General features: G+C 44.1%; 2 protein-coding genes and 1 long non-coding RNA gene across 4 annotated transcripts; 2 read left to right on the top strand and 1 right to left on the bottom strand.

The window, feature by feature from the left end:
• The first annotated feature begins 23 nt into the window (after positions 1–23).
• LOC6896894 (probable proteasome subunit beta type-2) lies at positions 24–975 on the top strand. Its single transcript, XM_033377198.1, has 2 exons — positions 24–180; positions 238–975. The coding sequence occupies exons 1-2, from the start codon at positions 90–92 to the stop codon at positions 771–773; spliced, it is 627 nt and encodes a 208-aa protein (XP_033233089.1). The 5' UTR covers positions 24–89; the 3' UTR covers positions 774–975.
• Positions 976–2,334: 1,359 nt separating this feature from the next.
• LOC26533045 (uncharacterized) lies at positions 2,335–3,615 on the top strand. Its single transcript, XR_004468552.1, has 2 exons — positions 2,335–2,891; positions 2,963–3,615. It is a non-coding gene; the product is annotated as an uncharacterized lncRNA (long non-coding RNA).
• A 230-nt stretch (positions 3,616–3,845) lies between these two features.
• Tsp97E (Tetraspanin 97E) lies at positions 3,846–7,012 on the bottom strand. Of its 2 annotated transcripts, XR_004468548.1 has the most exons (5): positions 6,846–7,012; positions 6,333–6,500; positions 5,717–6,085; positions 5,075–5,645; positions 3,846–4,971 (listed from the first exon to the last, which is right to left on the bottom strand). XR_004468548.1 is itself a non-coding variant. In XM_001357914.4 (4 exons), the coding sequence occupies exons 1-4, from the start codon at positions 6,903–6,905 to the stop codon at positions 4,876–4,878; spliced, it is 693 nt and encodes a 230-aa protein (XP_001357951.3). In that variant the 5' UTR covers positions 6,906–7,007; the 3' UTR covers positions 3,894–4,875. The 2 variants fall into 2 exon arrangements, 1 of the variants encoding a protein (XP_001357951.3); XM_001357914.4 differs by lacking the exon at positions 5,075–5,645 and having other exon boundaries at positions 3,894–4,971; positions 6,846–7,007.
• Between the last annotated feature and the right edge of the window lie 7,903 nt (positions 7,013–14,915).

The following is a 14,915-nucleotide window of genomic DNA, read 5'->3' as shown; positions in this document are numbered from 1 at the left end:
AGGAGGCCTTGCCGATTTAGATATGTCATATGAACTTACTCCCAGTACGAGGCATTACTATCATTTAGCATTGACATTTACGATACAATATGGATACCATTTTGGCCATAAAGGGGAAGGATTTCGTCCTAATCTCCGCTGACACAGTGGTAGGCAAAGGCCTACTAGTGTTGGGTCAAGGTTAGCTCGAATGGTTACGTTTTGGAATACATTTACTCATTTAAGACCATGTTCCAGGCAAATCGAAGATAGAACGCCTCGGTGACTTTGCCGTGATTGCTGCCGCGGGCAATGGAGGAGACCCGCAACGTTTTATGAGCTTCATCGCGAGGCACATGGCTTTGCATAGAGTGCAACATAATGGACAAAGTCCGTCCGTGAGGAGCATGGCTCACTTTGCTGGCAAACAGATATATTCAAGTGTGAATGTGAATCTGAACTTTAAGGTCTCTGCACTGATTGCTGGTTGGGATACGCGGGGGGGACCTCAATTGCATCAAATCGACGAGTTCGGGGGCTTAGTGTCCGTTCCATATAGTGGCCAGGGTTTGGGACTGCCCGTATTCAACTCCATTTTCCAAAAAGACTATTCGCCAGACATTGATGAACCGACAGCCTACCACGTCTTGAAGAAATGCGTGGCAGCAGTCCATGAGCGTGTCGTTCTCAACATGCGCAACTTTGAGGTGTTCGTGATGAAGGAAAATGGCATCACCGAGCTGGAAGCTATCAATGCGGACTCTTTAAAGACGGCGCTGCCATCGAGTCTTTAAAATATTGATTTCATCCACTTCATACAAGTCAGATCTTTACCCTCAATTTGCCATGAACCAAAATCAAAATTTAATACCTGCGAAAGGATACCACGGAGATAACCCAGGACCTGCCCTGGTTGAAATGGATATCGCAGAGCCCTGTTTGCGGTAAACTTTTAATGAGCATTTTTAACGGCATTAAAGGTGTTGGCAAATTGCATTCCGAGCCTCATTTGAGCTTAACCGAGGGGGGCGCTGCGTGTACTCAATTTAATTAAATATTGCGCATACGCCGTGTTATAGGTCCCATGCAAACGCATCTCTATAGCCCATAAAACAACGAAAAATGTCTGTATTTGTGCCTTTACTTGTTTATTCATGCTGCTCGTAAAACGTTTTCCATTGAAGCGAATTGGATTGTGGATTTTGTTGCGAAAGAATTTCATAAATCCGCGAACAGACATTTTTCCCTAATGGAAAAAGCTGCATGAAGTGGAAAGATATGAGTGCTTGTGTGGATGTTAAATGGTTGTTTCTGATGTGTGAAAATTCAAATCATGCTCTGATTTCAAAGTGTGATGGAAAATAGCTTTTAAGGATACATTTTTCTGAAGAGTTTAGTAAACAAGAATGTTTTATTATATCTGGATAAATGCTTTAACACCTTTAGAGTCATTTATTTTCCAATGCCACACATTTGAGTTTACACTGTCTAATCAAAACAAACAAAACAGTTTCCTCCTTCTCGAAATGTAAGTATTTCAATTTGTTTACCAGAAATAGTGCTTGTTTATACCGAAACAGTATTCGTTCAATGCCAAGGTGATGATGTGGTCCCCACACAAGAAGAATTTGTAGCTCAGCAACGGAATAATCATAAAGTTCTATAACCTCAGATGAGATCAGAGGTTGTCAGTGGGTTTAATTAATCCTAATCAATAGTGCGTATGACTTTAATTTGACATTGACATTCAAATGGTACTGTTTTATATGTATTGTTTTGCTTAATATCTGAGCTTTCACAGACACATGCCCCATGCCTCACGCTTGACTGCGGCTCAGACGAACAGACCGACGGACGGACAGACATGACACCAACATGGGGCAGTGAATACGAATTACGTTGGGCAAAGTAGTCCATAAAACAAGTGAATTAAGAGAGCGAGAGAGAGGTAGAGTAAAATTTAAGCGGCTGTTAAATTGTTTGCTTTGATGAATTTTCAACAATCGCATTGAGTGCGCTGTTTGATGGCTCTGCAAGTCGTCAAGTCACTCATCCATTGAGCAATTTCCCCAAGTGACAAGATATAAATGCTTGTAGCACCGCTTAAGTTTCCATTTCACTGAATAACAAGAGCAAATCTTACTTTTGGGAGCTAAATCTGAATCTGTTGATACTCTTAAAGACCCACCAATCCTATGAACTTAGTTGAGCTATGAGGAAGAAAAGTTTGTGGAAGTTGTAGAATTTCTTCAGAACAACAAAAAGCTGTTGCCGCAAAGATTTTGTCTTGGATCATATAATGCTATCTAGGATCTATCTTCTCTGCGCTGCAAAACTATCTACTAGGTCATAATATCTTCTCGAAGGGTATAGCAACAATTAAATCTTATCACTCACAAAAGCACGCAATGGCCAAGACATTGTCCATACGCAACGTTGACTGCCTCGGATCAACAGTTGAGAACCAAGCATATGGCGGCTGTTTCAAGGACATTCGAAAGGCTCTGCATCCCTAATGGAATCCATAACCGATAGGAATTTTAATATCAGACACGTGTCAATGGGAGACATGAGTGTTTCCTGCGTGACAGACACCAGTGGGCACACAAATAGACACACACTCTTACACAGATCGACGTTCATTTCGCTCATCTATTTGTCAAATACTCATGATTTTCCATCCCATTTCCCTTTGACGTTTCAAGAGGCATTTTCAATTCCTGTTTGCATACAGGAAAATGGTTGGAGGCACAGCTGTTGTTGACCACTTCCGTTGAGGGTGTCGCCAAGGGGGGTGGCTGGGCTTACGTCCAGGTTGACACTCCTGCCACCACGCCCACATTCCACCACGCAAAAGCGGAAATGTTCTCCCTGGCAGCCCCTGGCGTCTCATGCGTCTGAGCAATTGTTACGTAATCAATCTGCTTGCTCTCTCTCCTACGCTCTCTCCCACTCAGTTCGCCTCTCTCTCTCTTTCTCTCAGCTTTTTCCGTGCGCCCAAGTGCGTTGAACTTGGCCCATTTTATGGCATAAGTTTGAGTGAAAATTCAGCAATTGAGGCAACTCAGAAATTTGTTTTCGCCATTGGGGGACACGTCTGCGCCCATTTCTCTTTCGGTGGTTGGGTGGGGCGTCGTCGTCCCTCTGGGGAGGCGTCAAACAAAGTGCGAGCGTTAATCTTCTAGCCGCTTATGATGCTTATGGCATTTGTAGACACAGCGGGCACTGTGGAATATATCCTGCTGAATTTGCAAGCATACATTTTAAGGAAGAAGGCCTGCCCGAGTGTAGGTAAGAGACAAGCCTACATCGAATAGAAATGGAAAAAATATTCACCACATTCGATTAAAAATATTCTACCGACTAGTGCGACGGTCGGAACAGCAAGGGCTTGTTGTTCAGCGAGTTAGGAATGGCCTCAATCATGGCCTGGATATTCCGCAGATCTCCGCATGTATAAAGCCGGACGGACTCCTAAAGGTTGTGCTCCACTGTCTTACAAACGTCACTCAAGCTGCTCCACTACCTCTTCCAAGGTCAGTTTTGTTGAGGTCCAGAAGAGCTTGAGCCACTAGTTGACCATTTTCATAGACTTATAAGTAAAATTGTCTGTAAAATAAACTAAAATAAAACATATTTTAATTATAAAATGCAAGTTGAAAATGGTCCTCTGCCAGAACTGTTGCACAGCCACCAGAACTTTCGTTCCACTGTCTGACACTTTTGCGACAGGCGACAGTTTTGTGGTAAGCGGAGACACTTTGCTAATGATGTCAGTTCGCTGCTCCTTTGGGAGGCATGGAGGAGGACTTTCCTCATTAAGCAACGAAACTGATGGGTAAATGAAACTCAAAACTGGATTCAAGTTTTGTTGTTGTTTTAAAGATCATATTTACTTCAATCACAGCACAGAATACAGAGAATATTATCTAATGGTTTATTTGTCGCTCGAAAGGAAACTGGAAACGTGGAGACAAGGGAAAACTATTTCCATATGTTGTGTGTGTGTGTGTGTGTGAAAGGAGGAAGCGTGGTGTGATGTGTGTTTGTTCTGTAAATTACGAGACGGATAGCGAGAGAGGGAGAAAAGTGGCAGAGAAAGTCAAGCAAGTGCGGAAAAACAGAGCAGAAGCTGTGGAAAAGAGCAGTGTGCCTATGCGCGGTAGGAGGTTGTCTATCTTTTAGAGAGTTGTATATAATTGTTGACATGTATATTTTGTAGTTGGGTTACTTAATGTTTTAATTTTTTTGTTCGTTTTTGTTCTTTTGGATCATTAACACACAACTAACATTGAGAGTATTGTTGAATATGCAAACACGTTTTGTATGTATATAGGTTGATGTGTTACGTTGCGTTATGTCTAGGTTTAGTTTAGTTTTAGTTGCTTACTAGGTTGCTAGTTACAATTGTTGACTTGGTTGTAAGATTCTACTTGAAGATCAGGTTTCCGAAATGTTTCTCTTGTCGTAGTTTCTCTCGTGGTACAGCAGTTGAGTCATTCATGATTGTTGCGAGTTGCAAAGAAAGGCTTTCAAAATAGCTAACAAAGGTGTGGAAAACAGCACAACTTAACTTAGAGTAAAACATTACAGCTAAACATAATCTCTTTTAGGGGCGGTACATATCCCGCGCCCATCTTTGTGCAATTCAAATAAGCTATACATATACAATAAAAATTGTTTAAAAATTAGCAGCAGCAGTAGCAGCATTGAGCACTCTCTCCCCTGCCTTCGGGTAATCTCTTGTTCGAGTATGGTATTCGATTCTTGCTAGGAAACGTACGCGCATATGTTGTACAAATAAGAATATTCAGCCTTCGTCCCTTTGACTAAAAATGCACCATGTATCGTTCCTGTATCCATATTGTTCAATCCTTAACCATATCCTTGGGCCGATCAGTACAGATAGTTGTGTGGAAATACGGCGCGGGCAGGCAGATAGCAGGGATCGTGTTGATTGCGATAGCGACGTGCCAGAAAAACGGCCAAGACCTAAGCGAAAACCAAAGATACATTAGTCTGAGATCATTCGAAGAGGGTTGCATAAGAAAAAGCAAGGAAAATAAGGACACAATAATGCTTAAACATGTCTCACCCTTGGTCTCTGGTCGATTGGGCTTAGTCAAAGAGCCCGGCAGTTGGTTTTTAGTTAGTTCAAGATAAAGAGTGTTAGTGTAGGGTTAAGAAGGGATTGTTGATTGCTTTATATGGATTAAACACCTGGCTCTCTCCTCCTCTATATATATATATATATAACACTATATCTGTATGAGTGTATATATGTCTAAAGTTGTATTGTATATCAATTACGACCTAACACATTACGTACATATTTCTGCTGCAATGCGATTATATATATCTGTATATATATATATGTGTTTGTAGATGGTATAAATATATAAGATGTATGCAGACCCAAAGAGCTCTCTCTTCTGGTCTATGACCCATGAAATACTCCCCCACATCCATAGCAACATTTCGCAGAAAGAGAGATACAGGGAGACAGAGATACACACACATAAATCGATATAACTTTGCCTGTTGCTACATATGTCGGGGATAACTATTTCTGTACTGATTTAGTGAAAAATTTAGAGAAAGGCGCTGGGCAAGCCGCGCGGATCCTTTTGATTGCGATAGCGCACGGTTAGCCAGACGCCAACAAACTAAAGGCAGCATGTGGATGGATGGAGTTTAGATTTGGTTAGTTTACACCATTATATTTCTATGCACGCACCTCGGTGAAGCTGAAGAAGATGCCCAGACCGCCGCACAGCTTGAACGCATAGTCGATCTTGTCCTCCAGCATGGGACCACAAGCGGGGCAATGACAATCCACATCGTTCGACTGTTCGCAGCACTTTCGATTCACCAGCTCACAAGAGGGTTCGTCTGTCGGAGCCAGGGGAGACGTCGGGAGGTTGATGCTGCTGGTGGCATTGAAGCCGCAGCAGTGGAGGCTCTCCTGCACCTGTTGCCGCAACTCTGGGGGCACTGTCATCCATCCCTGCTCGGCAAACTGCTGCTGCTGCTCGGAATTGACGGCCAGGCAAGAGCTGGCAATGGAGAACTGGATGAGGAAGAGCATAAACAGGATGATCATGTACTGCGGGGAGAGAAAGAGACAGAGTCTAGGGGTTAAGGAAAGCCACGGAAGCGAATACAAAATGCTTATCAAGAGTGGTGCCAGCGCTGTCGTCATTGCAGTTGAGACCCAGTCATAATTTGCTTTACTCATAATGAGGCCACTTTTCATGTCATTGTTCGACACGAGGGCCACGACCTTCGGCTCTATGTGGAAATCGCTTTCAGTGCGTGCGCTTGCAAGGTTTTCTTGTGGTTGAAAAGGATACAAAGAAGAGCATCACTTGATGGTGCTTCACAGCGCCGGCGAGGCCCAGCATGGAGATGCAGATGAGTATTACGCCGCAAGCCAGGATGCCGCCCACAATGGGCAGATTGGTGACAATGGAGGCGGCCCGCGCATAGACCCCCACGCCAATCAGCAGGAAACCAATCATCTAGTGGGTAGAGAGGAGAGGAGCATAAGTATTCAAGATGTGCACTGGAGGTCGACTATTTTCAAGAGGAACAACAGGCAGGCACAAAGCCAGCAGCAGGACGTATGGATACATACAGGTACACATACACACACACACACACACAACGAATGCATGTGCGTGTGTCTGCTGCACCTGCCACAAGAAAATCAATAAAAAGCCATTAGGCGCTGTAATTTAATAATCTTGTCGTAACACAATAGTTATTGTTGCTTTTGCTGCTGCTTTTCATTTGTTGTTCCACTTCCTGGTTGTTGTTTTTGTCACTGAGGTTTTCTGTATTTGTTTGTTTTCCTGTTTCCTTACCACATACAAAATGTTGAGCGCTATGAGCGCATTCTTCGAGCAGGTGAATCCTCCGCACATGTTGCAGCACACTTTGGTCCGGCTGGAGATGAATTTAATTTAATTTAATTCACTTTATTTATTTCCCGATTTTCTCCGTCGCGCAATTTTCACTAATTTTCGATAAAAAATACCGTACAACCCTCTGGAATATACCAAAATATACCAACTCATATGAAAATATACCGTAAATATACTGACGAATTCAAGTTCTACTATACGTATTCCTCGTTTTTTATCTTCCGTCGAATATTACTAGCTATATAGAACATTTAGCCATGCCCAGATAATTTTATCCGATTAATGAATCATTTTTCTACACAATTGGCTAGTTTTTATTCCTTGCTTTTATTGTATTTTGACTAAAACAAGGTTTAAGCAAAATAGTTCAACAACAAAAACAGTCGCAATGTTGCAGGTATTTGAAGACATGATGCGTGTATAGGCCTTTGTGCACCCTATTTCGTTAATTTTATATGAAGATCAAACGTAATTTATTAAAACCTTTTCTCAAATTGACATTTTTTAGACATATTCAAGTACATTATTAGTATCTTGTATATATTTATAGCGATCCTGATACCTACTGAGCCTTAGAAGACAAACATTTTCTCAATTCTATATCATCCATTTCCCCAGGGTATGTGTGCATGGCATTAGCAACATGTTTGTGTATGGAATGAGACTCATTGTTGCAAAAGCGACCTGAGGCGAATTCAAATTCGATTCAAAAAACGAATTTCGAAAACCTTCAAAATATCGTTGAAAAACCTTTAAAATAGAAACTGACTTGTTTTGGCCATTATTGGTGCATTAGATGACAAAAATTCTCTCAGTTCTATAATATCCATTTCCCAGGGTATGCAAATTGTTGCTCAATCCGCGCAATGTTGTGGAGCAATGTTGACCGATTTCACGGCACATGAGTCTGGACCATACATATTAATGTTGCTAGCAACATAAAACGTAAGTGGGTATGGAAATATGGTGAAATATACGGTCTCGCTCTAAAAAATACCGAAAATTTATCATATTCCTCGTTTTTAATCTTCCGCGGAATATTACTAGCTATATAGAACCCTCAGCCCTGCCCAGATAATTTTATCCGATCATGATCAATGAATCAAGTTCTTATCAGAACTTCACAAAAACAAATAAAGTTAAAACCAATAAAGTCCCAGATTAAAAAAAAGCGAAAAAAAACCTTTACCGTTTTGAAAAGAGCAAAGAGAGCAAATAACCGTTTCGAAGAAAGCCATCGATACTATCGACTGGATGCGATTGGCGCGCGCCAAAGAGTAATTGTTTGAAGTGAATGACTGGCAAGTATAATAGATTAATGAAACTGATAAAACGTACTAGCAGTGGGTATCGCACAAGAGTATCGACGAGGAATACTAGAGTAATATTTTCTTGCAATTTCAATTTGTATTTCTGGCCCCCTTTGATGTTTTTGATCATACAAATTTTATGATAAAAAGCATGTAATATGTAATGTAAGATGTATAGTAACATGTAATGTACAAATACAATTATTGATCGATATTGGAAACGATATCATTTATCGGGCGGGAAGTTTGCGCGGTAAAATCTTAATCGTTCCCAATAGTACTGAATTTACCAATATTTTCATTTTCGAACAACCAACTACGCAATTACTGAAGAACAAGCAACTAATTATGTTGAAATGTCAATTTCCCTTGAGCGGACAAGTGCCGTTAATTGCATTCTACATGCCACAAGCCACGGAAATTCCAACAAGAGGCGAAACAACAACTTCATTGCGTGTCACGGTCAGCGGAGGCCTAGGACCTCCTCATGGCAGCCGCAACGACTACAACAACAACGAGGCGGCATAAATTTATGGCCAAACGATAAGCGCCAGCCAAAAAAAACCCAAACCAAAAAAGAAAAGAGGAATAATCCCAGCGAAGCAGCCCGCGATCGCGCTGCCCAAAATTGGACAAGGAACGTGCGTCGCGCGAGCAAAAGCAGAATTTAGTAGCTGTCAAAGGCATCAGCTGTGGCCCGGGCAACACCTACAGCCCGTGTCCGAGGAGTCAAGTTGTGGCGGTGGGATGGCAGATGCCGGGAGACGAGGCGAGTGGCGGGGAGTGGCAGCGGCCTCAGCGGCATCCACACGCAAAGAATGCCACAGGTGAGTCCCAAGCCGCTGAATGTACAGTAGAGACTGGCTAGAGGGGAAATTTTATTGCGGAGGCATCTCTTCTTGGCGATCAAAAATGAAACTCTAGTAAGAAGCAATTTACACATCGGTTCTCATCGGATGATTAGATTCTTAGCTAGCCAATCCCCACTGTAATCCCCTGTTAGCTTAACTTTGTACTTGACTTTGCGTGCAAATGGCAAAAATGCCACAAAATCGTAGAACGGGGAAATCGCGAGGGGGAAAAGTGAGATCCCGATCCCCCAGAGCCGCTGGTGGCCTGTGTGACTCTATAAGGCTGATGCTGTCAGTTGTTTTTAGCCAGGCTCATTGGCAGCTTTATTGGCCCACTCCATATGGATGGGTCCGCTCCGCTTCCCTCTGTGCCTTGTCTGTGTGTATGTGTGTGTCTGTCTGTGTGTGGGCCAACCTGCATACCAATCATAAATATAAATATGAATCTAAAATGCACTTGCAGGCGTCCCAGACCAATTCGGAGTCGCCTCGGCAACCTCGTTAGCCTTTGCGCTAGTGCGAAGATGCAAAACGGTTCTCGGGACTTGGGCCCTGGTTACCCTGGTCCTCTGGTGCTCTTGGTGCTCTTGGTGGGGCTGCTAACAAGATGGCAACACATGAAATTAGACTGCACCGATGCACGGCCAGCGATAGAAGGAGAACGAAGAACTGATCGTGCCCAGAAAACGGCAACAGGAACAGCGAACTAATTAACATATTCAAATATTTGTCGCATTGTTTTCGCCCGTTTCCCAGAGTCTAGTTCTGCCTCTGATCTCTGCTCGTCTCTGCACTTCTCCCCGCCGCCCTCCACCCGCCACCCGCTCTCCTATGCCTGCTGCCTGTTTATTGAAAAACCATTTTACGGTTTCATGCTTAAAAGTCATTGGGAGTGTGCGCCTTGGCCAGAACCACGCCCCATCCTTGGAACCCATTGTGCAACAGCAGCAGAAGAAGAAGAAGCAACACCAGTCGTAGCATCTTCCCTTTTGCATTCTATGGGGGTTTTCTCTCTGTAGACCCGTTGGCGCTATTTTTATCGCATTTTAAAAGGCTATTTGTAGTTGTTCCACCAGGAAGTGGCATAAATTCGCAGCGCATAATGGCTGTGAATAAATTATTTTGCAGCAGCTTCCTCTGGCTGCCTCCGACTATGGCTCTGCTGCCCACCATTGATTGTGCCTCGCCCACAGTGCCTGATAAGCCGCAGAGCACTCTGCTCTGTGCTGCGACTCCCATCTCGAACGAAGAGCCGAACTCTTCTACCTCTGGCTCATCCATTGCGTTGTTCAATGAAATAAGAACAGATGAACAGGAACAATGCACTGGTTACGTAATCACTTACTGCGATTGTTGTCCTGCCTCCCGCCTTCCGACTCCGACTGCTCCTCGTGAGAGTGGCCAGCCGGCGGCCTTCCTTGTGCACTCAAGCAATTTTCACGCACGCCCTCACCTCCAGCCGAGTCCGGGATGCAGCCTATCCCATGGAGAGCAGGAGGTCTATGGCTGGGATCTGGGATCCTACTAAAAAATTGAATACGCAGCTATCGCACGCGCAGGCAGGAAAAAGCAAAAGTCCCACAGTTCGCCAAAGCGGAAGCGCTGACCAGGGATTGGGTGCTATTTAACCCTGAGGAAGATCTTGCTTCGATGCCAGCAGGCGACTGAAGGAGGGAGCTATTCGTTCTGTGTGTTTGTCTAAGAAAAAGTGACTAATTGTAGTACAATTTTAGCCAAACTGTTGTTCATACATCTCTATCTTTCAGCATTTATTCATCCCCAAAGAGTGAAAAACAGTGGAACCGTTGATTGGAATCCTGAGCAGATCTTCATTTTACAGTCTCAAGGATTATCCTCCGCTGTGTTCAAGAAGTAGTGAAATTGTAGCCATGTTTTTAAGATAACCTATAAATTTCATTTTATCTTTCAGAACTTATCCATTTCCTGTAAGAGAGAAGCAGTGGAAGGAATAATTGATGATACTTTAAGGTAAGTTTTGAAGACTTTTCTAGCTTTAGTCTTAGTTTCAAACGCCTTCACAATACCATTTAATGTAAGTCAGTTGTGATTTGATCTATCGTTTAGCCAAATTCAAAGTCAAAGTTCATCTTCGACTACCGAATCTTTGGAGTGAAATTGAATTTGTATCGAATGAACCCTATAGATGCTCCTCGGGTCTCTGTAATTGCCGCAAGTCTGGACTCTGGAGATTCCAGAGATACATTCCAATTATTAATTGTTTCTGGGTTTTTTGTTATTGTTGCGTTCTCTCTCCTTCTCTCTCTGTGGGCAAAGCGAACCTTGCGAATCTAGCGAAGCATCTTCAAACGGTACTGAACCATTTCTCTAATTTCTAATGGCTTTCCATCTCTCAGTATCTATCTGCCTGTGACTCTGAGGAGGGAGTCTTTCGGGCCTGGTCAATGTCCTTTGCCATTTCGGTTTTGTTTGGGCCTTGCATGCGCATTGCGCACGACGCGTCAGGCAGCCATCCGCAGTCGTTGGATCTCCGTTGGGTCTTCAGCCAGCCAACAAGCCAGCCAGCCAGCCAGCCAGTCCAGATGTTATCCATTCCATTGCGGCAGTGACCCCACCAGGGCCATAAATTCTCACAGTGCCTACACGCCTGCGCCTCTCTACAAATGTTCCAATTTGTATTTTTGCACAAATTGTTGTTGCTTCTTTGGTGCGGTGCTCTTCCTGTTGCGGCAGTGTGGCAGTGTTGCAGTGTTGCAGTTGCAGTTGCAGTTTTCCTGTGCCCGTTGCTCTGGTTGTTTGTTTAGGTTGCATTTAATTTAATTTGCTTTACCCAATTGGGCTGAGCTCGCAATTAGAGACAAATGTTTTCGGCTGCATTCCTCCGGCTACTTAGCCCCCATGTTCGTGGCAATTAGTTTCCACTGGCCTTCCACATGGCGGGGATATGGCGGCTCTGGGGACATTGGATGTTGGACACTGGGGACATCTGGACACGGGGCGTGTCGTATTGGGCCGTTTGGAACGGTTCAGTTCGATTCGGTTTGGGTCGGGTCGGGAGTCGGGAACCCGGGCGAAAGTTATCTTGGCCAAAAGCACAAACGATGGCCGCCTCGATTTCCCACACGTTTGTTTGCTTAATTAGGTGAAAACTTGCCAACAGCTGTCCCGTCCCCTCCCGTCCCGTGCTGTCCCGTCCCATCCCGTCGGCATGCCGGGCAATTGCTAATGAGCAGGACAAGCTGGAGGAGTTGGCGAAATGAAAAGTAACAAGCCACCGTCCTCGCTTTCAGGCATCGGAAAATGGTTAATGGTAAACGGGAAAACGTTCGCTCTGTCGCTTCAAGTGCTAAGATTCCAACTTTTGTCAGTCTGTCTTTTGGCTTTTACTCTATGCAGAAGTTGAGGATTCTTGGCTATGACGGCTGCTCAACAAAGTGATGGAAAACAAAGACTTCCAAAGGCCATCTTTTCAATCTTGATTTCCGAAAGTTTGTACGCACAATTCCTGGAAATACTATCTGAATTTCTTAGGGTATTTTTGGATTGCTTTTCATCTTTTCCGAATAATTGCGGGCACTTCCTTTTGCATTTCCGGTCAATGAAAAGAGCATCAGAAATTTCACATCGCAGGAAGCGGCTTGGTTGTTCTGCGCCTCAATGCTGCTGCTGGTGCTGGTGCTGCAGTGGGTTTTCCTTTTCTTCAATCGCTTCTTCTTTTCTTTTTGGAGGGGAAATTTGGCGTTGCCCATTGCCATGGCAAGTGCATAATTTTTCAATCAAAGCGAGCAGCTGTAAAACAAACAAAAGCTGAAAAGCAACAGCAACGGCAACGGCAGAGGACGGGGACAGGGGACAGAGGACGGGGACAGAGGACGGGGCGGGAGGCCAAAGAAGAAATCGTGAGGCAGGCCAACATGGCAGGCCAAACCAAAGCCAAAGGAAAAAAGAAAACCCGAATAGGAAAAGCTCTAGCGCTCTGCCATGGGATGGGAGGAACGGAAAGGAAAGGAAGTGGTGCTGCAAACGAGATCTTCACTCCGTTTGAACCCATCCCATTGGAGCTTGGCCTCAGCCGCGGCTCAATGGCATTTAAATGCAAATGACCACGAAGCGTGAGGGTGTTCAATGCGAACTTTATGCATGGAAATTGGCAAAATGCGAGCAAGCGTTTTCCTCAATGGTCAAAGTGTCAACGACAACGAGTGTAGGTGTCTCATCCATTGTCTCTGGGCAATCGGGGCCCCTCCTTTCCCAGTCCCTGTCGGACAGAGCCATCCCGAGGCCATGCTGGGGTTCAGAACGATCCAGGTTGAGGCCTGTGTCGAGGCCAAAGTCAAGCCGCTAATTAAAAGCCATTGCTAACAGTCAACGACTTAATGGCCAGGCATTTGCATAGCTGTCACCGGCAATGCCCACACTTGGCCACGTTCTGGAAAAGTGAGGAAAACCAAAAACAGCGCCCGCAGCCCGGAGCACGGAGCTCTGCTCTGCTCTGTTGCCCCATCAGAAGACCAACTCCAGCTCCAGCTCCAACTCCAACTCCATCTGAAACTCCAACACCTCGTCCAAGTCCAAGCCAAATACGCACCAGAACCGGCCATAAAAATTGTCAACGCGTGTCTTTGATGATGTTCCGTAACACGTGAGAAAGGGTATATTAGCTTTGTGGGAAAGGAGGATTATAGATGTATAATATGGGCTTGAAATAGGATAAATAGGTTAAGAACTTGTGGATGTTTGACTAATTCTTGTTTAACAGTGGCCTTAAACTGCAAGAAAATGTTACAAAACTACGAAAAGTCCTAAAATGAAACCATTTCCAACCCTTGCCAGATCTAGAGTATCCCAAAGTCGTTCTTTTAAACCCAAGATACGGTTATCTATCGCTTAATAAAGGCGTTTTATGCAACATGAGGCACGACGCACATGCGTCTTCTCACACCTATGTAACGACAGAGGCAATCCACGGAGGCATTCGAGTCTCCTATGAGATGGACAGCAGAAGGAGACGTCTTCACTTACTAAGGCGGCACACGTCGCAGCCGAAGCTCGACTTTTCGCACATTTCAATTTCAATTTCAGCACGATCATGATTAATCGACGCCTTCAGTGGCTCAGAATCCGTAATACATCATGGCTATATGCATGCGCGAGTGTGTGTGTGTGTGTGAATGCCTAATGGCGTGCGTAGCTGAAGCGTTAAAGAGATCGTGACACGCCTGGTTTAACTCCGTTGCTGTGTGTGTGAGCGCCTCATAATTTGATTAACACTTCTGTCGGACTGCCCCTCCGCACAAGACACAATGCGAGGAGAAGCTGCAGGTGACTGCGGGCACACCCAAAGATACGACTTACGACTATGAGTCTGCCGCATCTCGCACCTACGAGTGTATCTGCCGCGGCACATGCCACATGGGTCTCTGCTCAAATTGCCGTGAAATTATCATAATTTCTTTGGGTCTCCTATGAGCGCTCTCTGACAAACATCAATTTCAGTTAATGGTGGCTTCGTTTTGTCAGTGAAATGTTAATTGGCGACAAAGCTGGTTATGGTTAAATTAATTTCTTAATTTATCGGTGGGAGGTATTTTTAATGAATGACTGAAAGTGTAGGGGTATCTTGGGTCCAGTAGAATATTATGGAAAAGCCTTTTGTAGGTCAAGCCTATTAAAAGGGAATTTCTAGATACTTCCTAGATTTTCCTGTGGGACGCACGGTCCTGCTTCTTTTGTTCCAATGCATTTTTCCTTTTTTTCAGTCCTATTTTGTACCCAGTTTCCTATCCCCCCCCGCCTAACAAATAACTTTACACAGTTTTATTTTTATTTTTTAGACATTTATTTTCTTTAAATATATTTAAGTTTATTGC

This window comes from Drosophila pseudoobscura, chromosome 2 (assembly GCF_009870125.1).
Source record: "Drosophila pseudoobscura strain MV-25-SWS-2005 chromosome 2, UCI_Dpse_MV25, whole genome shotgun sequence".
Lineage (NCBI taxonomy): Eukaryota > Metazoa > Arthropoda > Insecta > Diptera > Drosophilidae > Drosophila > Drosophila pseudoobscura.
The sequence above is the reverse complement of the archived record's forward strand: the minus strand, read 5'-3'. Positions and strand labels throughout refer to the sequence as shown.

Bases quoted from the DNA above. Each gene is read 5' to 3' on its own strand.
- LOC6896894 (XM_033377198.1), top strand. From the start codon at position 90: ATGGATACCATTTTGGCCATAAAGGGGAAGGATTTCGTCCTAATCTCC. The intron at 181-237 runs GTTAGCTCGAAT...ACCATGTTCCAG, and splicing joins CCTACTAGTGTTGGGTCAAG to GCAAATCGAAGATAGAACGC.
- Tsp97E (XM_001357914.4), bottom strand. From the start codon at position 6,905: ATGTGCGGAGGATTCACCTGCTCGAAGAATGCGCTCATAGCGCTCAAC. The intron at 6,501-6,845 runs GTAAGGAAACAG...TCTACCCACTAG, and splicing joins CGCTCAACATTTTGTATGTG to ATGATTGGTTTCCTGCTGAT. The intron at 6,086-6,332 runs GTATCCTTTTCA...CTCTCCCCGCAG, and splicing joins ATCAAGTGATGCTCTTCTTT to TACATGATCATCCTGTTTAT.